Genomic DNA, 23,650 nt, shown 5'->3' with positions numbered 1-23,650 from the left:
AGGAAAGGCTACGGACGGTACATTCGGGCCAGTGCGTTCCGAGATTTCGTGGTGAAAGGACATCGTAAGCCTTTATTCTCCGTTTTATTTCGTTTCTGTAGCTTACAGCGAACAGCCGCCGGTTGCACACGGCTCCTCTTCGTTTCTTCGATCTAGCGTTTATCTTCGCGTCACGTGATTGGAAAAGGAGCGCCATATCAGGAAATCTATCGCGCACCAACGAGTCCCGACATGGCTTCGACAATCAAGGTGAGTGAGTGACGAACGTGCAACAGGTAGATACACGCGCACCCTATGTACACGTATGCCCGGTGATTTAAAGTTTCGCAGTATCCAGAGGGGCCTCTCTCTGTTTCCCGCTGTCTTTCTCTCCCTATTCCCGTCGTCACGGGATCCGCGCTCTGTACTCCCATAGGGGTGGTTGCCTCCGTACGCGACCGGCGAACTCGATACCGTCACCGATCGTGCCTTTCTCTATCTTGAATATTTAGAAGACGAGACGGGCTATCGCTGTTTTCGAAGTCACGTACCTCTAACTTTTCCCGATCAAGCCTACGTACGTAGAATACCGATCGCACTCTGCCTAAATGGCCCATTACCGCGGTAATCCTTTCTGCCAGAATCTCGCTTTATCGGTTACGATTGCACGTTGTTTCGCATCGATATTTTACATCGGTCACGTGAGTTTGCTTTCTCGCGTCGAACTTTCGTTTTGCTATTTTTTTTTAAACAGCTCTATTCTCGCTATTCTCGCCGAAACGAATATACGTTGTTCGAGACAGAGCAGTCGCAACGATACCGTCGCGTTAGATAGATTTTCGTGATGCGAATCGAAAGTGCCATTGCACACGCGTATCGTGATACAGAAAGCAGTTTTCTAGAGCGCAGAACCGTGTGCCGTTTGGATTAACGTATATACGCGTTTCGCGGGACGATAAGAGCTCTCGGAAAAAATTCGCGACTGGCTCTGACGGAGCCGAACAGTGGAAATCCTTGCGATATTAAAGAGCCAATAAACGTCAAGAGGCAACGAGTTTCCAGTTATTTCGTCGGAAAGAGGATATCGGTTAAGTGCGCGCGCGTATTCGTTCGTTTCTTTCGCGATATATTTCCATACAATCTGAAAACAGCTGTAACGTGTTTATTTCCTCCGATTGAAAAAGAAGCGAACGAAAAATCGGGCAAGATGATAAGCGACGAACGTATCGATCCTGATATTTTCTTGGTCCGTCAATCGGGAAAAACATGATTAAGTTCCGGCACGTAGCTCAGCTTTGCAGCGATCCAATCGAAATCCATTTATCGAAGGCGTCGCAACGTTATAACTTATGCGTGTCGCAATCGTACGTTCACGAACAATGGCATGGAAACGGCAACTGCACGGAATAACAAACCGATGGAAAGGGTTCTTTCGTCGTTTGGTTCTACTTAAAACTCGATCGTTCTAACTAAATCGTATTGAGCGTTGTTCGAAAGCTTCGAAGAGAATTGAGAAATTCCATTACACCCGTTGCGTGTGTTCGCGAGGTATTCGCGTTCAACGGCGGAGGAGGATGGCACCCGTTAATTCGCTACAATTCGATATTTACACTGGCCGGTATTCTCCTCCGTACGGCGAATTACGATTCATTCGGTGCATCGTCGATATCGAGCGGCAGTCACGAAGTCGTCGTGTAATCGTTGTCCATCGGATGCCAGTCGACAACTAGGCGATTGTAAATTAATTTAATAACTGAAAGAGCACGGCATTTCGGCCAGTCGTATACGAACGATAAATTATTATTTATCGTACACGGGGTTTGCAAAGTCGCGTGCTCGCGCGCTTGCGTACACGATAACTACGACGGAATATTACGGCTACAAATGGCACGAGTTTTCCAGGCAACCCCCGTTTAAGCGGTGAATTATCATTCATAGACTGTGACGACAATTAACGGGCTATACGTAGGATCTACGCGGAATGCATGGACGAGAGGAATCGTCAGCATCGTCTAGCTCGGACGTAATAACCCACAACGTTATGGTTACTATCGTTACAGCCGACGTGACAGCAATAAAATCTATATCACACCCATTTGCCATTTAGAGCGGCCAATAATTCTTATAATCCACATCGATTTGCGGAAGTAAGCGGTTTGCGTGCACGTACCAGAGCCGGCATCCAATCCACAAATCATCCCTGATCGTGTATATACAGCGACGTGGTGATTTACCGAACCGTCGCGATTATTAGCACGCCTATAGGAAAATCGAAACTCACCGTTGATCCTGTTCAAGTATTCAGCCGATTATAGCGGATAGGGGAAACCAATGAAAAGTCACGAAGTTGGCCGATCGAGCCTTGAGATTTAACTTTTGGCAAGTCGACGACTGTTCGTTATCACCAGCGATATCGCTGAATATTTTATTTTATAGCGACAAAGGGAGAAGACTTGAAAGGCTTCTTACCTCTGTGTGACGATCAAATTTACCTAATCCCGTTGTGCGTTTCTTACATTCTTGCGTCTGAATCTCACTCTCGTTTAAACGAATAAACTAACGTTTTAATGAAATTTCTAGCGAAGCAATTGCAACGAAGAATCGTGTACGTTAGTAACGATTATTTCGTTATTTCCTTGATCTTCCCTCCGCAGCGAGAAATTTACCAACGATGGAAAACGATAGGAAAGTCAGAGTGGTTGATATAGTTTGATAGAATTAATACAAAGCGTAAATGTAATTCAGAAGGAAATAAATGCGAAATACTGTCGGAATTGATTTAAAAAGGAAATATACACAACAGGTCTATGAGAGATTACCGTTGAAGATGTACAAATGGAAGAAAAATCGTGCGATTCATGTCAATTTTGAAATCTATTCTCGAAATTCGCTAGTAATTTAGGATAAGAGGTGGGAGAGGGTAATTGGAAAAAGTAGAAAACGACACCGAAGAGGGAAACAAAAAGGAAAGAAGAGAAGGACCGCGTGTTCCGGATTGTGATGCGAGTTGTTTAAAAACGAGGTTGATCGTCAAGGGAGGTGCATGCAGTGGAGAGGTACAGCGCGACGAAAATAAAATCGAACTTTGAAATATTCGTCACGGCCGGTGTCAAAAGAATGAAAAAAAGAGAAGGTGTGTCGGGCATAGGATGCCGAATATACTGCCAAAGTATATTCATCTGTCAAGCAGCTGCGATCTAATCCGAAATATTTTTTACGTTTCTCTTCCTCTTTCATCCACTAGCTCCATACTTTTCAGATGGACAAGCAATCGGTCGATTCGGCAGCAAAGCTAACAATAAGATCGTTTCTAAAAAAAAGATCGCGCAAATATGAAGCACGACGGGAACTCGGATCGATCGAATCGTTTATGGTCGCTATGATATATCTGTTACCGTTGAAAGATATCGGGGAAGTTGCTTATTTTCGGCAGAATGCGATCCAATAGTATAATTTAGAAGTTTGTTAATAAGCGTATTATTTTATCATTAGGATATGACAACATTCGTTTTAAATAACCGATAGTTCGAAGTAAATAAAATATAACATAAATAAGTCGAGGTACAATTCTTCGAGGAAACTTATAACAAACTATGTTGGAAAGATTAATTACCCTGGGACTATTTACGTAGTCTACAAAATACCGGATCACAAAGCTTTATCTTCGTTCCAGTTCTTACTTCGTTCCTGTTTTAAATGGGACCGTACAGTCTCGGAGGATAGACCGGTCCTGTGGCGAGAGATTAATGAATTACCTACTTCTTTGACCACTCCGTTCGCTATTTTATTTCTTTCGCCAGAAAGAATCCGGATTACGGTGAGAACAATTTTCCTCTCTGTTCTTTCGCGCGAAGGCAAACTCACGTGCTACGCGGACGAAGCAAATAGTATTATCGTTCGAGTCGATATCGTTACCGAACACACCGTTCCCTGGAAAACGGCGAACGAAGGCGAACGAAGTAATTTAAAAGGCAACTCGTTAGTCAGTCGCCGTACACAATGTAGAGATGCAACGAAACACGGAAGCGTGTTGATAGGAGCCGGGGTGAGTCGGCAGACCAACGGAAGCAAACAAACGAAAGTCGTAGGTACGCGCATGCCTTCGTTACTCACGGTGGTTACTGCTTGTTTAGCTATGTTTGCTTTGGCGTGCTTCGCCAGGGCAGCGTATAGTCGTAGTCTACAGCTAGCCAGCCTTTCCTTATCCCCTTTCGCTATTCCACCCTACGTATACTCGTGTGTTCCGACCTTTACCGCGGTAACATCCGCCAATTCGCTTCGTCCTCGTTGGCTCGGTCTATCCGTTACCTATATCCTTTTATTATATTCCAGTTCAATTTCCTGCTTTCAACGAGTCACGGGAACTTTGGATTCCTCTTTCGTTCCGCGACGCGACTCGCTGTGTACCAATTAAATAAACGACATCGATCGATCTAGAAACTTGGAATTGTATCATTATCTCGTCGTATCGGATAGGCGCCACTCAATCTCGTTAACCGTGAATTTCCTTAATTGCTTCGTGCCCAGATGTGCGGAAAGTGCCCCGACCTTTTAAAGATAGTTCCCGTAACGTCTATTTACTTAGAGCCCCGTGTGCAGCACTTAACTATCTCCAACTATGTTTCAGCTGCTGCTGGTCGCCTGTGCCTTGCTCGTTTACGCTGTTATGGCAGAATCGGAAGAAGGACAGACTGCAAGATCTCGAGTCTCCGACGAGCAACTAAATATGGCCCTGAGCGACCAACGTTACTTGAGGAGACAACTCAAGTGCGCGTTGGGCGAAGCTCCTTGCGATCCTGTAGGAAGACGTTTGAAAAGTACGTGTTCGTTGGGCGTATAAATCCATCGGGCAATGACGTACGACTCGCGACGTCTTGTCTCTTGCTGGTAACCAAGGTTTCGCGATTGTCCCGAACGAAACGCGGTACGGCGCGCATTTTTCCAATGGATCGCGTGGATCGAAAAAAAGAGAAAGGATGCCGCGAGTAGTCGGCAGGGAACGCGTTGATCGGTATTTTCTTCGATTCCGATGGTTACGTTAACGTTGCACGGAATTAAATCCATTTTATGGGAAAGTTCACGTTGTTCCGGACGGCGAGTCGTCGAATTGCTTAGGTTGGATTTATATCCGTATTTCGAGAGCCGTGTGTTTCCTCGGAGACTTTGCCGATAAATTTCTATAAAGTTACCAGCAGAATTCGATTTAACCCAGGCGTTGTTATCCAGGTTTAGCACCACTGGTTTTGAGAGGCTCCTGCCCGCAATGTAGCCCCGAGGAAACACGACAGATCAAGAAGGTCCTTTCACACATTCAACGGACCTATCCAAAGGAGTGGTCGAAGATAGTGCAGCAATATGCCGGAGTTTCGTAATACGTTGGGATAATGGAAGCAGCTGAGGGGAAAACGGCGATGGTGGATAAAAAAAGAAACGATAAAGTAGGGAAAACGGCGATCTGCTTACAATAGCCGTTTAAACCATCGTTCGATTGTTTTCTTCCGTACGTTAGAGAAAGGTACGATGATCGTATTTACAACGAGTTCTTACAGCACGCGTTATATCCAACGCCTCTTCATCTTCCTCAATGAACACGTTTACCATCGTTGATCGTTAACACAGCGTTACACGTATAAAGAGTATTTTATACACATCGAGACAATCGTATTATATACCGCAATAAAGTTTGTTTTCCAAAATACAGAATAGAATCGCTTTTTCACGAAGACACGTTTTCGTTCGGTTCGAGTTCGCAAACGAGCAATACGTATTTTACCGGGTACGAAACGAATTCACGCTGTTCAGCGATCGAGACTCGTTGGCGTAGCGAAGAGTCAGGAATCGAGAGCGGTATATAAAAATGAAAGGAGCGAAGAAAAGTGCAAGAGGGAATGATCGTCTACGATTACGACGTTAGAAAGGGGGACAGTAATAATAGCGGATGCAAGTAGCGGGAAAGTAATAAGCCGGATTCATATTTTATATTTTATTCCGGCGTCTCGCCTGGTTTCAATTTCGCTGTATTACAATAGATAGCTTTATTCCCGTAAACTATGCGAGAAACTCTATACAGGCGGCGTTTTATAACGTCTGAATTTCTCGTCGAAACGTTTCCACGAATATTTCTCGTCGCCGGTTTTCCTACTTAAACGCCGCATCGCGAGCCGACGCTACGCGCAGTTTCACTTTCTATCAGCCAACCACGAAAGTTCGTTGCTCAACGATCGCGACGTATTCTTCGTGGCGTGTTGCGTGGTTTGCATACGGTATCGGAAATATTTGAACGACGCAAGACGATGCAAGGCGACGTCATCGCGAGCCAACGATTTCCAATTAGGTCGTATAACCGTGGAAACGTAATTACCCGATATAGTAAACATAGCGTAAACATTTATCCCGTTTTATCGAGAAATAACGACAATCAACAAGTTGATAATTACTTGGAATATAATTAACGATATATTCCGGATCGAGCAATTTACAGCAACTTCGAACTGTATCGCCATTCTGGCCTTAATTTATCTCCATTTCCATCCCTGCTAAATCCCTCCTCCTTTCGTATTTTCCCTTTGTGCCGCTTCGTTTTCATTTAATTCGCATGTTGACGATATTACGAGTCTGACGGAGTTCGATCATCGGCAAATCAAATTAATTCGATTTCTCGTCTGTGCGTTCATCGCCGATTAGATTTGCGGATAAATGCGGAACGTCTGGAATTTTCTGCTGTCCGTAATTCTACGTTATCGTGGACTTGGCGTTTCTGTTCGTTGAAACCCGTGTCGCAGACCGTGTCGCCGATTTCCAACAGGATCGATTCACTGGTCGAATCAACGCGTGGTTGACCGATGTAAGCCAATTAGCCAGATGTCTAACATCGTTTGCGCGTTGTACCATGCGTCGTATATAGAATGTTATTTCCTTACGCGTTTACGATGGTCTGACGCTGGGGTAATAGGAAATAGCTGAACGGAATCCGATGCACGTCTATAACGTCTACGACGTTCGTAACATAATCGAGCAACCACGATACGCTTTTTCAACAAAGATCGAAGCGTCGTATCCCGATCTGCAACGTTTCGGACGTTGAACAAGCGGCGATTTTCTTTCTTTTCTTCTTTTTTTCTTTTTTTTTTTTTTTACCGAAGGCAAATTATAGGTTGCGCGGGTCCGCGCCGATTGCGATATCGGCTACAAATCGACGTTTCTCTCTTCGACTATTCGCGCAGGAATTACCGTCGATAATATTGATTTCCGCGAAGTTTATAATTCTTTTCACGGGAAAGCTAATTTTTCTTCGAACGAGAGTCGTTAATTCTTCGCCGTTGTTCCGGGTATACTCGTTTGGGCAACGTTTTGTTGGGCTAACAAGCGGTTGTTTTGTAATTATCGAGAGAAATAGGCGGAGGGTAAAAAGAATTAGCGGGCTGGAAGGCGCGTAGAGTGGAAGCTCGTAAACGACAAGATCGAGATCGTACGATGTACATTTTGGCAAGCGTTTGTTCTTCTTGATTGATGCGCGATGATACACTTTCATCGGGGAAATACAAATATTGAATCTCGTCGGAGGGAGCCGAGAATCAATGTTTGTTTTCTCGGTACCTCATAGACGACAGGCAACGTATAGATCATATATACATGTATATTTGCGCATTCCTCTTCAAATTTATCGCTCATTCGCCAGTCGACTCTACCTACCAGCAGCTTAAATATTATAGTTCGATGGTGAAGCAAAGGGTAAGTAAATGTATATAAGAGTTCACGTGCCCACGTACACCGCGTATCGAGAAACGAAAGAACTGTACGTCGAAACGAGAGGTACGGGAACGAGGTGTGCGAAACTGTCGTTTAAAATGACAAGAAAAAAAAGGAAAAAGAAAATAAAAAAAAAAAAAAGAAGACGGCGAAATAACCACGTAATGATACGAAGAAGGCGTACCGGCGTTACCATAATAAAACGATAGAAGTCTCGTCCGTAGTATAATTTTACATGCATGTTCTGCGACGTTGCGGAATATTTGTACACGGCGTGTACGCTTATCTTTCTCTCGTAACAATAAAAGAATAGAGTCGAGTAGAAAGAGCGGCAGGATCGCGCAGCTGTTTGCGGTCGTTCGATCGCGACCCTCGTGCCCTATTATAATTCGTTATACGATCGCGGTGAAACGACCTACTCCGAGCTGCACTCGTTCCTTCCGCTACATCCACGGTGTCGTTAAAACGTTGCACGAGGATCGCGACCCAACTCCCTGATTTTATTCGATACGCGGCTCATCAGCTTAAGGGATCAACGTTCCACGACTCTATCGACCACCCGAGACCATGAGAGGCCGACTCGTTTCAGTCGATGGAAAACAGATAAAAAAGCACCGTTAAGTTGCCGTATATACGTACTTTGGTATATACGGTTGAACGACGATATACGAAACGCGGACGAAAGAGGCGTGGGAGGCGGAATGGAAGATGAGCGAACTTTCGAGCGTTCGCGGGGAGACGCGATCTCGAGGAAGCGCGTCAACGGCAGTCGTAAATTCCCGATTAATCGACGCCACGGATCGATCGATCCCTTATTTCTTTTGGGATAATACGGTTGATTGAGCGAATATAACTCTGATCTTAACAGGTTATATAATATATTTAAGAGATCCAACAACTTTAGCGCGATACAATGTTACGTATGGAATGACGAACTAAGAATGAGTACTACCTGAGACTCCTTTCGTGTTGGCGAATGCGATGAAGAATCTTCGTTCGATGAACCGTCTTTGACTCGCACTGGTGTTAACTAGCCGAGGTCGAGTTGATACACCAAGGTTGTGGCAACAGAAGCTGACTGCACCTATGAGAGGACATGGCAACTGTTAGAATTTAATCTCAAAGTTAAGGTTGATAATCTTTGGAAGACACAATGTTTGCGTTGAAATAATATTCGGTGATGTTTATTAAATAGAACTACAGAACCAAACGTATATAAGCGATAATTAACAACGTATACAAGAATTGTCGATCGTTGACCAGTTACTTTCAGACTAAACTTAGGTAATGACCCATGATCCCTTAAATACTTTGAGCCCCACTCTCTATACGGTAATGAGTATGACCCGTGTCATAAGTGCCTGTGTGGATGACTGTGTAAGGGTATTGTGCCTACGCGTGAAATATCGTTGTATTCCAACAGCAACAACGAGGACCCGTCTCGTGTTATTTCCCGGAGGAAAGCTCGGTGTGGGTGTGCCCTTTCGAACTAAGAACGCGGATTCGTTGTCCACGCTTTTCTACCGAAAAGTGAGGGTAACGATCCGCGATGCCCATTGGTTATAGCCAACGTTAATAGGTGAAACTATGATGAGGAGTCTCTTGACAACGTGGCCCATGGGTGTCCTCGTTTATGAGAAAAATCTACTTTTCCGTTAGACAAACTTCCACTTTCTCCGTAATTAGAGCGTGTAATAAACCTAAGGACTGTTTTAAGGACCATCCATAAACCGGAAATACTTACATGAATAGGGATTAAGTTAAAAAGATTCGGTTTATGGGCATTATATTCGGTAACGGTGTGTGGGCCTTGGCGGCCAGACCACGAGGGACGTCGCACGGACCATCTCACGCGACGTAGCAACGAGAAAAGAGAAAAGAGGAATGGAAGAAGGAAGAACGATAGAGAGGAGTAGGCCACGGAAAGAAGTTTCGAAGGGAAGTTTTCGACGAGAGGGAAACGTTATGGGACAAGAGTCCGGTGCGACTGATTTGTTCGGTTGGCATTTTCGCACGTACCGAGTTCCGGTGCATACACGACTACGCTTTCCTCCGTATTTATATACACGCGAGGAGAAACAAGTTTCCGGCTCGCTCGTTGACGCTGCTGGCGGAGGAAAATTTTCCGCGATAAAAGCACCCGTTTATTTGTACGTGTATCGGCACGATCGCGTCCTGCGATACGCATCGTTCGGAGAAATATGGTAACTTTCACCGGTCAGGGCGCGGACCATCGTAACGCAAACAAGGTAGCGTTTGCGGCGGAGTAAGTAAATCGATAACACGGTGAATCGAGCACCGATTCGTAACGTTAGTTGGCTATTTACGCGGTGGTATGATAAAGCGTCAGTTTGATTCGATTGGATTCGATTTGGTTAAGGCCGGCCGTCGGAAAGTATCGAACGTATTTAAATTTGGTCCGCGCGAACGCCGACTGAAACATCGAAGAGTATTCGTTAGCGGAGTATCGAGCGGGCTGCTATCGCGAATCAAAGTAGTATTCGTCTGGTAATCGACGTCAGTGTCAATCATGCCATGCATATGCAACCCTCTTATCGCGATTCTGCTACGGTTCATTAACAAACAACGAATTCGGTCGTGTTACCGTTAACGTTATGCAGCGCGCGTTTGTCAACGCGCGAGTGAGACGGCGTGCAAAACTAAAGGAATTAAAAGCGGAATCGAACGAAGAGAGATGCTCGGCCGTGGAAGATAGCATTCGAAGTGGTTGATAGAAAGGGAGTGTTCGCCGATTAGAGGCACATGGTTCGATAGAGATCGATGGAAATTACGACAGAGGAAAAGAAGGGAAAACTGGGAACGGAATTAAAGGATAGAATGCTAACGAGATTCAAGCGCACGAGATATCCTCGTGCGTCCAATACGCTTCCGGCAACTCTTGCCGCACACAATGCCTCGATACAGACGCACCGATGACCCGAGCCCAGGGATTCGCTACACATGTAAACGCATTTTGTCGCAGAGGGACAAACGCGAACGTGATCCTTCGGTGTGTATAGGTCGTTTCAAAACCTGAAACGTTAACGATACGTCGCCGATTCGCCAGCAACGATAATTTACACGGAGGAATCGCGATACAAAATGTTGGGAAAATCTAATATCCGAAGTGTTGTCGCGTTTTGAAGATATTTTTGCCCCGAGGAACGTGTTCCACGACCGAACAAAAACGAGCAATCACGGCCTTTATCGTGAAACGCGTTACCTTTGGGGCGAACATTTTCCAAGCTTTTGTTCGTCCAAGTCTTGTTTTAGAACAGGTTGATGCATTTTTGAGCCAGCCTGTATTACAAACCCCGATTATGCGGCTCGTTTCGACACGTGGTGAGGGGAGTACGCGATAGAGCCAAAGAGAATACGATGAAGAGAGAAAGGGAAAAGGAAAAAGGAAAGGCAGAGATAACAGAGAAAGGAAGACAGATAGGAGAGGAAGGTAGCGGCTCGAAAAGGCTTAATGAAAGTTGCCTGTTGCTCGTACAAATCGTCGTGTCAACGGAGAAAATCTCCATTCCCCACTCTTTGCTTCGACCTATAGCCAGCGAACGAGTGGCCTTTCACGTGATAGTCGCTCGTAAGGCCGGATCAATTCCGTCCCATACTACTCGTTCTACTCGACTCGCTCCTAATTACGAGGTATTTTCGTCGCGGTGGATTTTCGAAGCTTCCCCATTCGTTTCAACTAGCGGTTAATTCGATAATTAGAAGAGCGCACTAAACGTCTAATCTGTCGCGAGGTGAATCGGCGGCCGATTAAAATCGTCGCTTAACGATGAGATCACGATCGTACGTGTAACGTAAGGAAAATTCATTGTTTTAACTATCGCGAAAGAGATAAAGGTTAAATGTTGCGCAGGATTACGTGCTTCGCAGGACCGGTTGATATTCTTCGATGGCGAGTTCGCGGCTTCGGACCGACTTTGCGTCGTATTACTGGTGACGTGACTGTGGTATAAGCTGGTCCCTGGTGAACGCGGCAGCTTTGCTACAAGTTTCCATCGGAGACAACGGGAAACTTTGTGGGGACTTTCCGAGATAATTGTGTAACCTCTTTGTACGCGTCACCGGCGAATCCATTTTGTAGCGTCAATATTCGCTTCCGCTGTTGGTACGCGTTCAAATTTTTTCGCCCTGATTAAAGCAGCCGGGACCGTCAACGTTCGAAACGATCGCGTTCTTCGTTACGCTCTATATTCGGACGTTACCTTGAAAACGAGCCTTTAAATTGGAATTCTGAAATCTTAATTTCGATCTGAATCACGAACGTGTGAAACGCGTACGAACGAATTTATCCTCTTACATTTTTTAACGTTACAAACAATGGTTAGAACTTTAATAGCCCATAAAGATAATAGCAAAGGTTACGACTAGCATACTTTCTGTAATAACGTCTCCTTTTGATGGTCACGTTAAAGTCACGCTAATGGACGCGGTTGAAGAGGATTAAGCATGGGAAACGTAATTCGTCCGTGCGAATGGTGACGTACGGGCGAATACTTTCGCGACCGCTGATTTTCGATAACGACCGCCACCGTCTGATGGACTTCCGGAAGCGTGTCACATCTCTCAATAACGCAGTAAACACAAAGACATTCCTGTCCGTTCTACGCGTCGTTTATGTATACATAACACATTCTTCGGTGCTAAGCGTGGTTATGCGCGCGGACCAATTCCATCCCTCTTGCTCCCGCCGCGAATGCAAACGGAGAGAGATCACTCGGTGGTACACGGTCGGGTTCTATGTGTATGCACGCCAGGAATTCGCCGCGGGAGAGAAAGAGAGGATCCGAGCGAGAAGCTATAGCGCGACGGGGTGGAAACCAAAGGGGAGGAAACAGAGGAAGAAAGAGCGAGAAAGCGAGAACGAGGGACAGCTGGACCGACGCTAGGACGCGCAGGACGAGGAGAAACGAGGAGAAAACGGGGAGAAACGAGGAGAAACGAGGAGAGCGATCGAGACGAACAGAGACGGGTTTGATTCGAGACGAGAAGAGAGACGAGGACGAGATGACAAGGAGGCGGAGAGCCGCGAACAGAAGGCGGAAGAGAAAGGAAGATAAAGAGGAGGAAGAAACGATCGAGAATGAACGAGAGAGCGTGAGACGGAGAGGGCGCGAAAGGGAGAGCGGACGAGGAAGAAAAAGAGACGCGAAGGAGGAGAATGGATAGGGACGGAGAGATTGGTATATGTATATGGCAGATACATAGCACGGCTTGCGGAGGGCACAAGTTAGTGTCTATATACGCGAGAGATCGATAGAGGACAGAATCCCGGGACATCCCCAGCGATCCTGTTCTCTTATTCTTGCAAGAAGCATCCTCGGGTAGCCTACGTCGTGCCTCCGTTGCATGTCCTCGCTTTGCATTAATGCGAGACTGGTAAGCGAGCAGAGGGTTGGCAAGGGGTGTGCTGGCTGGCCAAGAGGCGTCTCGGGCAACGAACGGCAAAGGAACGAGCATTATCCGGCATACATTACGCGCTCGTCGAACGTACTCCAACTTTCTTTCTCGGTCCCACGACTCTCGGTAGCCGTTGGTGAAATTACCACGGGGGCGGACTCGATTTCTCGGGGCTAACGGCGAAATCGTGTTCGAAGGTGAGACCCGCGCGCGCTTTACGCTTTCTATCGTCGAGCTGAGCGCGAATAACGATTTCTTTCGGACGAGATCACGCTTTAGATCTCGCGTCGCGTGTACGTTAACTCGTCGCGGTGACGGTTTATCGCTCGATCGTTACCTCGATACGCTCGATCTTGCCGGCGCGGCATCGTCGCGGATTCGCGCTTAAAGTTTCCCGATCGAGCAGTTTTATTCGCGCGTGGCAATCTTGTTTCGTCGAAAGGCGTATGTTTTAATTTAGCGAGGAGACAGGTCGGCTGGCGAGGGAGGGAAATTTCGAGCAACGAGTCACCATTATCGTCGCCTATGCTTCCCCGAGGCGAGATTTCCGCGCAAGATGCGCGCCATCCTGATTGCATTACACCGTATTAGATTATGCCATACGGTAGTCTTCGAAATGTCAAAATGTAATTACAAGAGGCGCAGATAACAGCGAACTTGGCCGAATACAGCTGGAAACGCGCGTGCGTTGATACAACTATCGCGTTATTAGATCGGTAAAACTGGCCTGCTGCTGGCATCTTCGGTGAATTATCAACCGAATTGTAATTATCGAGAAGTACTAGCTACGTCGTCACGTATCAGTCGTGACGTATCGCGCTTTGGGAACATTCGTCCCTCATCTTCGGAGAGTTCGCGTAACGAGGTTACAAGGATCGAGAGATAGGAGGAAGCAGAGGAGGTCGGAGGTTCCTTCCTTGCTTCTGTCGAAAGGATCATATTACTCGACGCGACGCGACGTGGCGAGGGATCTCCTACTGTGTAATTTTCTCGGCCTTGATATTCACGGCTAATAATTGTCGTGGCAATTCCATTGTTAGATCTTCCTGTATATATATATATATATTATATACTATATAGAGGGTGATCCTTGGTACCGCTGCCAAATTTCCAAATGTACCTCGTGTTACCTCGAAATTCCTCTATGCCACTAACTGAGACATTCCTTGATGCATCACAACCGCGACACAATAATAACTAAACGTATATAAGCGTAATAGCGTAAATGGATACCAGATACCGGTACTGATACGCGGTATATGGATCTTACCATGGATCTTACCATGCTCGTCCAATAATCAGGTATTTCTATTTCCTCAATTTCTTTAAACGCTTGATCTCGCGATATTCGCTACTTTAAATACGTGCTGTGGCGATAAATCTCTCGTTTCGTTCGACGGATCACGATTTCCATTTTTAAGACAAAGCGCGGAACACGATCGATGTTTTGAATCAAAGCGATTCTGCGATACGATTGCGAAAATCTGTTCGATCTAAGCCCATTAGAGACTGATATCGCGTTAGAGAATAAAGTTACGAACGAGATCGTATTATTTCTCGGGTACCGTAAGAGCGAAGCTGGCGAGACGCGATATCGTTGTAAGAAGTTCCATATGGACGCGAGTATAGCGTAAACGATAGACCCAGAAACCATTTCTTGCAATCGAATATCCGCGAAGAAACCATTCCATCGAGCCTTGAAATAACAGCTACGTTCGCAGTTGCTTAGAACCGTATAAAGTCGCTTTTACGCTCTTCAACGGTATCCATTGTGTCGGCCCTGTGTAACGTCGTGCTGCATCGCAGAATTTCTAGGAATTCCACACTGACTTCATGCATTTTTATGCCCTCCGATCGGTGTAATTGTCTGCCACCCTGTTGGCCGTGGAAGCGAGCGTATCGTGGTTCGTTCGTTCGCTCGCCCGTAACGACTAAGCGACCAGACAAAATGGAAATTCACGGTTTTCAAATAATCGTAGGTTCACGCGTCGAGGATCGAACACTTTATCGGTGGACGTCTCGTCGTCGATCAACGACGCGGCTACGCGTTACACGTACCGGTCACCGATACGAGACACCGTCGGAGGAAAGAAGACACGCGAACGAAACGTGTACTCGCTCGACCAAGTAGCTCGACCAATTTCGTAAATGGCAGCAATTCATGCGTCCAGTCTTAAGTGGCTCTTTTCTCTAATTTTTTCTCTGTCGCGGTAATGGCGCGTCCGTACGACTCGGTGCTTTCTCGCTGACGACCATTCAACGGCATTTAAGGGAACTGGCAGCAATAGCCCGGTCGTAATAAACTGTAACCCGGGCGCAAATATCATTAAGTGCCACCTTTAGCATCTTACACCTTTATATAGCGTCCCATAGGCATTCCGTCGGCTTTCGTTTTATTTTAAAAGTCAATGCCCTGTCGCGAGCGTTTCCTCTCTTCCACGTTACCGTTTTATATGATTTCGTCTTCGATCACCGAGACTTTTAATTCGATCTCTGTTCCAAGTACATACAGCGACGAAGATAGCGTACGAACCGTGTTACAAAATTGTGTGAAACGTCTTGGTGACAGATTCGAACGCGGACACGGACGGACGGCTTGATGAAAATCGGAATTCTAAAAATGTGTTCGGCTGTTCGCGGGAAAACAATACGAGATTCCATTAGGCTGTCTGCGGAAGGTCCGATTTTCCATTTTCCACGGTGACACGAACATGCTCGGATGACACTCGGAATATCCTGGTGTATTCTCTTTAGACCGTTGCCACGTCGGTTTCCAAGTTATACTTGCAAACTCATTGCACAGGGCGTCGTCGTGCTCCTCGACGTTGGCGTCGGCGTCGGCGTCACCGTTGGATTCGGCGTCGGAGTCAACGTCGCAGTCGGCGTCGACGTAGTCGTTTCTGCTGTTCTACACTGCAGGCGATGTTAATCTACGGAGCTTTGGCTGCGCGCAAGTGAATTTCATAGATTGTACCCGAGGACGATTGCTACGACGATGCCGGTACATACAATAAAGTTACCCGTTGCAATTACAGGCCGAAACTTTCCTCAGAAACCGAACCTGCTTATTGGAAGACTAACGTAGTTAGCTCTATTCACGGGCGGCTGTTAAGCCACGATAACTACGTTATTACGTGCTGGGAAATGTGAAAGTACGCAGCGCGTGCAAGCGAGACTATACGCGCGAGTCGAACGTATCGCAGGAAAGCGAGAGAGCTGGCAACCTGTCGTTAATATACGTGATTGAAATTTTTAATTAACAAGGACGAAAATTATTTCGCGGCGAGACACGCGGAGAGGCGTCGAAGGATTTCACTTTACGATTGGGAACGCGTCGCGCGATCGCATATCGCGGCATCGCATCGCGCGAAGGAGAACAACGACGCGCGACAACTCCGTGGTCCCGCTGGGCCGGCACGAAACGACGCTCGCCTAAAGGATTTCTCGTCTCTCGTTCTCCTATCGAAAGAAATTTTCGTGTACCAATAACCTTGATAGGTATCGGAGAAAAAGCGGAACAACCGGCTGGCTGCCTGGCTGTCAGGTTGGTTGGTTGGTTTGTTGGTTGGCTGGCTGGCTGGCTGGCTGGCTGGCTGGCTGGCTGGCTGGCTGGTTGGCTGGTTGGATGGTGCTAAGAGCAGCTCGAAACAGATCGGCGGCGCGGCGTTACGGGTCTTCGAATATTAATCCAGTGCCGTTGGAATGCATTATTCTCTTTTTATCCCTGGTACCGCGTTGTGCGTTATTTTTATTTTTAATAAACGTGACCGCCAGAGATTTGCTCACGAGCTATGATGCGGAGAGACATTTTCTTGATTAAAATCATCGATCTCGCTGGGATTACGAACACGTACTTCCGGAAATGAACGCGCGCGTATCCAGTATGAGCGAATCTAAACGCGTCCTACACGCGTATTTATCTACGTTAATTAGCCTCGCGTATATCGATTCGAATTGGATAGCGGAGTCACGAAAGATTCGTTACGCGGTTCTTACACGGTTGACGCGAAGCTTTGCGCGCATTCTTCGCTGTAAAGGCAGCTGGTTTCGCGTCCGAGAACAATTAGAGTCGGCGGATTAATGGCAGATTATTTCGCAAGACGCGGCGAGGATAAAAGATTTTAATTGTTCGGGTTACATACGGATCGGTTAGTTCGCTTGTAGGAAACAGCAAGAACAAAGCGATTGCGGCGCGTGCTTTGAGGTGAAACGCGCGAGTCGCGAGCATTCATTAAAAACGATGAAAACGGTCGATTTACCGTTCGCTTGTTTTTAATACTTCTTTTGGCTGAGCGGAGAACACCTTTGCGGTCCAGTTTAATATTAATGCGAACGAAATTGAAATACTAATTAGTATTCAGTCGGGGAAGGTGCTTTCCGCGGTCGAGTTTCACCAAGTGACGGTCTCTTAAAACGAGACAGGGCACCGTGCCGTTGGAATGGAAAGGGTGAGAGCGCGAGGGCAAGTTTCGCGTCTGTCGTGTCTGAGGAAACTCAACACTCGCGGGAAATTACTCGTAAAATGGCTGGAGGGAAACGCGAGAATGTTCGTACGTTTTACGACTTCCGAGGATTCATCCGACAATGTCCGTAAACACGTCAGATCGCCTTCTATCGGTCCTAGTTGAACGTGTAATTCGAAACGCGGCAAGACGTACGACGACGCGTGTATCGTTCTAAACGGGACGAAGAGAAGTTGACGCGCGTTGTCGCATACGTTTACGCGCGCATCTATTCGCCCTACGGTTTTTCTCTCGGTTTAACCAAAAATTTCTATCTTTGTTCTACGCGTTTTACACGCTCGTTGTTTGTCCATCGTTTCGTCGCGTTTACGGTAACCTCAAGCCGCTTAAACTCCGCTTAGCAACCTCGCGGTTGCGCTGAATCGTTTCGGACTCGTTTGCCCGAAAGTGTCCGATCGTTGATCCTGATCGCTGATAAATAACGTTCCGTCCGCTTTGTTACAGTTTGTCCGCGAGGGCGCCACTTTTCTTTCGTCTGGTCGCAGTTCCAATCGAATATTCGAGCTCGACGTTTCGAAGAAACTACGAAACCGATCCGCTAACTCGCAACCATCCCTGTAGATGAGCAACGCGCCATTTAACGGACAACCTATATACCGCTGTATATTCCGCACGCGCACACGTGAATCGAGCATAGGCGTACAGACTGACACGCGTACACGTAGTGGACAGTGTGACACGTGTGGTGGCAAAGATAAGCCGGTGAAAATACGCGCAGTCACGTATTTTATGAAATGTACGTAAACGTTTGTCTTCTGTGTGCGCGGTTGGTATACACGCGCACACGCGAACATTACTATGAAAGTTTTAGCGGCATTAGTGCGTCGCGCGTACGATAAACGAATTTTCCGGCGAGATACACCGAAGAAACGGACGAACGATGCTCGACCCACCGGACGCTTCGTACGATAACCTACGTCTGTTTGGACAGGTTGGCGACGTGGACAATCGTGGACGTCTTAAAATTTTGAAAGCGACTGGTCGCGTTCTTAGCCTTCCGATTTATATACAAACGTGACTGGTCCGGTTTTTCGAAGCCGCGTTCCCCCTCTCGCGTAACAACGAGCGAGTTAAACGCCATGACAGATTACGACGAGATGCTTTTTCGACGATAATCGCATTAACCGTTGGGTTTTACGCTCAAGCGAGGATGCGTCGAACGCGGGGCTTTTTTTATACCAATGCTGGGTACAAAGGCCGTCCTACATGGAAGGGAAAAGAAAATTCGAAGCTTCGTCGAACGTTATTGGCTCGTCTCTTCAAGTGGCGAGCTTAACAATGAAGCGCCGTTAAAGTTTGCAGATAGCTGGCCATAAGGTAAAACGATATCTATTACACCACAAATAGTTTCTACGACTAAGTTTTAACTAGCTCTATACTTTCCGATATATACTATTACTTTATCACTGTTCGAGCATTTCTATCGACCGTTATTCCCCAAGTTCTGCCGGGGCTGCTACTCCGATATAATTTGAACTCGGATATAATGCAGCCTCCGATATATTATCGACGATTACGAGCATTAAGCTCCGAGCTTTTAGATCGCGTCGGTTTTCCGAATCATTTCTCCGACGTTGAAAATGAAGAAAAAAAGAGAGAGAGAGAGAGAGAGAAAAACGAAGGAGAAGAACAAGAGACGGAAGGCGAGGTAATTCGAAAAAGGATAATAATAATCGAACGGAAACGTTTCTCCAGCGATTTTATTATCGCCGATGAGGATCGAGAAGCATCCGAACGAGTGGAACGTCTGCATAGGAATGGCAAGCGTGTGCCGAGATTATTTAGCGCTCGATTGTTTGCACGACTAACGTAGAATATTGCCGACTGCGAAACGAGCTCGACTAATGACGCGTCTCAAAATGGCCGAAACATAACCGTGATCTTTTTGCAAACATTAACATCGACAATCCGTTAACGCGGCGGGTGGACCGGGGAACGCCGGTCTTCTAAAATGGATGGCATCCAGATGTAAATTCTCCCCTGATGCATTGCGCCAAAGCATAATTCGATTTAGTCGAAATCCAAAACGGCTATTACATCTCGAAAATCCGTGTAGCTGTACGAGTGGCGATGGAACGCGTGTCATTTCGCTAATTGTACCTAGTGGTTACTGTAAATTATTTAATTGGACAAATCTCATTTTACCGGTCGAACCGTGCGTGCGTGAATCCTGCTGATTCCTATGCTTTTTTCCCCGCCACTCCTATTAACAACCGGTTTATCGTATAATTACACGATCGCGTTAAGTTCGTCGAACGCGGCAGCTTCTAGAATCGACCTAGAAAGCCGGCTTATGAGCTCTCTCGTTTCCGGACGTTCCTTGATTATAAAAAGAACGAACCGGCTATTTCAAACGAGCCAGGAATTTATTTTATTTACGATATCGCATGCTACCGCACCTATAAAAGTTTGCTCGATTTGCATCCTGTATCGCTTTTCCCTTCGATCTACGTATATACAAGGTGTTCTATTTCTATCTATTTACACGTATTTATGCTTCCGATACGTTCGACCGTACAATAGTTAAGCGTACAACCTTTTCGACTATCACTTTACAAGCAGCGAAGTGGAGAGACGAAATCGGAACATCTCGCGTGTCCAAAGTTGAGAACGATCGAATCTCGTAACCGATAACCCGTAGTTCGAAATACGTTGTGCTTCCTCGATAATCGTTGAAAGTTAACGCGTATCTGTTGTTCGCGCGTGTATCGCCGTAAAATCGAACGTCGGATCGGTATCCCAACACCTTGAGGTGTATTCGTCGTTGCAAACTGACAGCTCTGATCTGCGAACGTTGGATCGATCGACTGAAAACGCTGCTGTGTCGATTATTCTAACGATTATTAAGACAAAGACGTAGCAGTCGGTATACATAACCGGAGAAAATAAAAGAGCAAAAGATAACAGAGCCACGACACGCACCACGGTGTCCACTTGCGAATCAAAAGCAATCGTTGGAACGTTCGCTTCGACGATAAAATAGATTTTTACCCTAAATTATCGATCGAGACGTTTCACGCTCTAATGAAGACACGCGAGATATGTTGCCCATAGCGTCGCATAAGCGACATTGCGACGTAGGATATTTCGTTCGTAGCGTTGCACAATCGGCGCTGTGGTGACGAGATATTTCGTTCATGGTGTTGCATAAACGACGTACGTATCTCGAAGTAACGAGACATCCCGTTCGTGGTCGCGAAACGATTAAATATCGTACATCGATGGAATTGCATTTGAAATTTTAATACACCGTCGAGCAGTTCTTCAACAGGTAGTTAAAATGTGCCGATCGTCTAAGAAGACGACAAGTACGCGACTGACAAATAGAGCGATAGTTGAATATTCCTTTGTTCCTATAAATAGGTTAGAACGTGCACGTACGTACGAATGGCAGTGTATACGTAGGCTATACATACACGTGATTGCTGGTTTCCGCGAACGTGACAATTTCTGTTCGTGGTCGCGTTGTTAATGGCTTATTTGCCTGCGATAAACGTATATCAATCGAATAAGAAGGTGTCGCGGTAATCTGGACGCGTGCAGGAATTTTTCACGGGTCTAGCGACGTCTCGACGTCGGAAGGACGGTTTTTCCGCTTTTGTGGCGCCTTTTAAGTTCTAAACCCTTTTCATTTATCTTCGCCTAGCGCAGCTTAAGCAGCCATTTTGTTGCACCCTTTGCATATAGTTGTTTCAGCTGCTCCGGGCAATCCCCTTAATGTATACTTTTTCTCACTGTCATAATTGAAGATCTGGAGGGTGGGGTCGAGCACTTTCCACGAATGTTCTTCGCTCGTAAATTTTCCACTCGCGGGAGAACGCTCGACGAGAGACCACGTGGCCATCGAATCCAACGGCACATCGTGCATCGAACGCAGCCAGCCAGCTTTCGTAACGAAGCGGATCTCTCGTTTCTCGGAGATACTTCGTATCACGAACGACACTCTGTTACGTTGCGTTACGCTCGAACGCGATTTGCTCTTTCACGGTTCTCCAGACACGGTTTGTCGATTATACAGCACGGTTTACGATTTCCACGATTTTTTAAAACCGGATTGTTTACCCTGGCGTAAAACATCCGGTGATTGGCAAATATGACGTTTGCCGCTCCTCTGAACGTATTCGGCCATGCAAGGTGTAGCGTTACAAACGAAACGGAAAAACCGACGGTGAACGCTTATTTTTCTACTAATATTTGCTGGCCATTAACGGAATCCTGGCTTATACAAAATAAAAACAAAATAAATGTTATTTCGTACAAAATAAATGTTATTTCATAAGTCGGGGACGCGGAAAGTCAACTTCTCTCGATCCACTGGAAAAATTCTACCCCGAGAGTTTTTCGTTATACGTTCGGTTCACGATGGGGGAGGGGGTTGGTAATCGAGATCACGGGGATCTTTGGAAATGCGATTTCGGAAGAACGTATCGAAAGCGGAAGTGGGCGCAGGCGCGAACAATATAGTGTCGGTTGCTTCGATCCCGAGGCTCCTCCTCCCCATTACGGTTTTTTTTTTCGCTCTTTGACATCGCGATCAACGTTCCGACTCTTTTCTCCTTTACGGGTCGTGAAGCGATCGAACGCGAGAAAGAAAGCGCGAAGCTTGGTGGACCGCGGAACGCTTTTCGACCAACGAGCGGCAAACTCGTGCCGCGATATGGTTTCGGTCTCGAACGATTTCTTCCAAAAATCCCGCTTTTCTCTCTCGCCCTTTATTTTCCCATGGATCACGCTGGCCGTGCACTCACGCTCTACCTCCGCTTCCTGTTCTTCCCTGCTCGGCGACGACGTTCCGCGTGCATCAAAGCTACATAATAAATTGAATATTATATCCAAGGGTGGTGCGTGGTGTGGCGTGGACGGAGGGAGCGAAAGAAGGAGGAAGAGACCGAGGAAAGAAAGAGCGAAAAGGTGGAAAGAGGAAAGTGGAAAGAGGGAAGAGGGAAGAGGAAAGAAGGGACAGGAGGTCCTGGACCTGCGCTATGCGAGGCAAGCGTTCCGTGACGGAGCGTTCCGACGCTCGACTCGCTCGACGGCTAGCTCGACGCTGTCAGTACACGCGTCTCGACGCCCGGGGATGCGTCCCTTGCCAGAAGCATAGCGTGACGCTTGGTTCAACGGTTCGAGCTCGATCGGACGAACGCGTTTTACTTTTTCTCGTACACCAGTTAACAAGAAGTGCGTCGTATCGAAAAGAAAACAGATACATATCGATCATCCATCTATGACGCGTCGCGTACATTTACGAATATAATGCTACACCTTTCCCACGAGGTAATGTCACAACGACGACGTACATAAGTTTGCAGCAATTGGTCGACCAAGTTGCACGGGTATCGTTAAGCGCGTACGGATCGGTTGGGCCAATAAAGACGAACAAAAGTAGAACGTGAACCGCGAGTGTCCATCGATCGTCACGATCGTTCGATAGATCACCGTACGAGGCATTCGATTCGCAAATTCCCAGAGGATTTAGCAACGTTCGGCTGGTGGTTACCAACGATCACATAGCGTTACGAGCGGTGATTTTCCGTCGGGGCCATACATCAACGTGATATTTTCCAACGGAATTCCCTGGTGAATTCCAAGTGAATTATAAGGATCATAGGTACGCGTGGACGGGCTTCTAGCTGGCCAGAATCGAACGGACGTCGATTAATTTTGCGATAACAATTTGCGAATATAACGGGACGATAATCCGAGCTGGGAAATTCAATTTTCGATATCGGAGAAAAAACTAACGACCACCGTCGATTCCGCGATGTATACCCGAAACGATCGGAAATCGTTGCCGCTCGGCCGATCAACGACGATCGACGGCCACGGGGGATCCCTCCTAGAGACGAGTAAAAACAACCGGCGATATTCGCATATGACGCGTTTTTATCGGATCGGTCACCGTAGATGGTCATAGCTAATGGCCTTGTCGTTGACTTTGATAAATTCGTCTTCCGAAGGAGATTCATTACGCGGTAATATCGGAC

The 23,650-nt window shown here is 46.6% G+C and overlaps 2 protein-coding genes across 5 annotated transcripts in view; both read left to right on the top strand.

The window, feature by feature from the left end:
- Positions 1–23: 23 nt before the first annotated feature.
- Csp2 (chemosensory protein 2) lies at positions 24–5,675 on the top strand. Its single transcript, XM_072006485.1, has 3 exons — positions 24–249; positions 4,607–4,796; positions 5,206–5,675. Exons 1-3 carry the CDS (start codon positions 232–234, stop codon positions 5,349–5,351), a joined length of 354 nt encoding a protein of 117 aa, XP_071862586.1. The 5' UTR covers positions 24–231; the 3' UTR covers positions 5,352–5,675.
- Positions 5,676–18,707: 13,032 nt separating this feature from the next.
- Positions 18,708–23,650, top strand: part of LOC139989378 (lachesin) — a 39,796-nt gene continuing 34,853 nt past the window's right edge. For 2 of the 4 annotated variants that reach the window (XM_072007682.1, XM_072007679.1), the window contains exon 1: positions 22,724–22,940. The gene's annotated coding sequence lies outside the window, so the exon portion shown is untranslated. Of the gene's footprint in view, positions 18,984–20,835; positions 20,938–22,723; positions 22,941–23,650 lie in introns of those variants that run through there. The other 2 variants (XM_072007680.1, XM_072007681.1) reach the window with 2 other exon arrangements.

This window comes from Bombus fervidus, chromosome 7 (assembly GCF_041682495.2).
Source record: "Bombus fervidus isolate BK054 chromosome 7, iyBomFerv1, whole genome shotgun sequence".
NCBI classification, from domain to species: domain Eukaryota; kingdom Metazoa; phylum Arthropoda; class Insecta; order Hymenoptera; family Apidae; genus Bombus; species Bombus fervidus.
Note: the sequence above shows the minus strand (reverse complement) of the source record. Positions and strands in the feature narration are given on the sequence as shown.

Coding starts and splice junctions, on each gene's coding strand:
- Csp2 (XM_072006485.1), top strand. Junction 4,797..5,205: donor TGTAGGAAGACGTTTGAAAA/GTACGTGTTCGT, acceptor GTTGTTATCCAG/GTTTAGCACCACTGGTTTTG.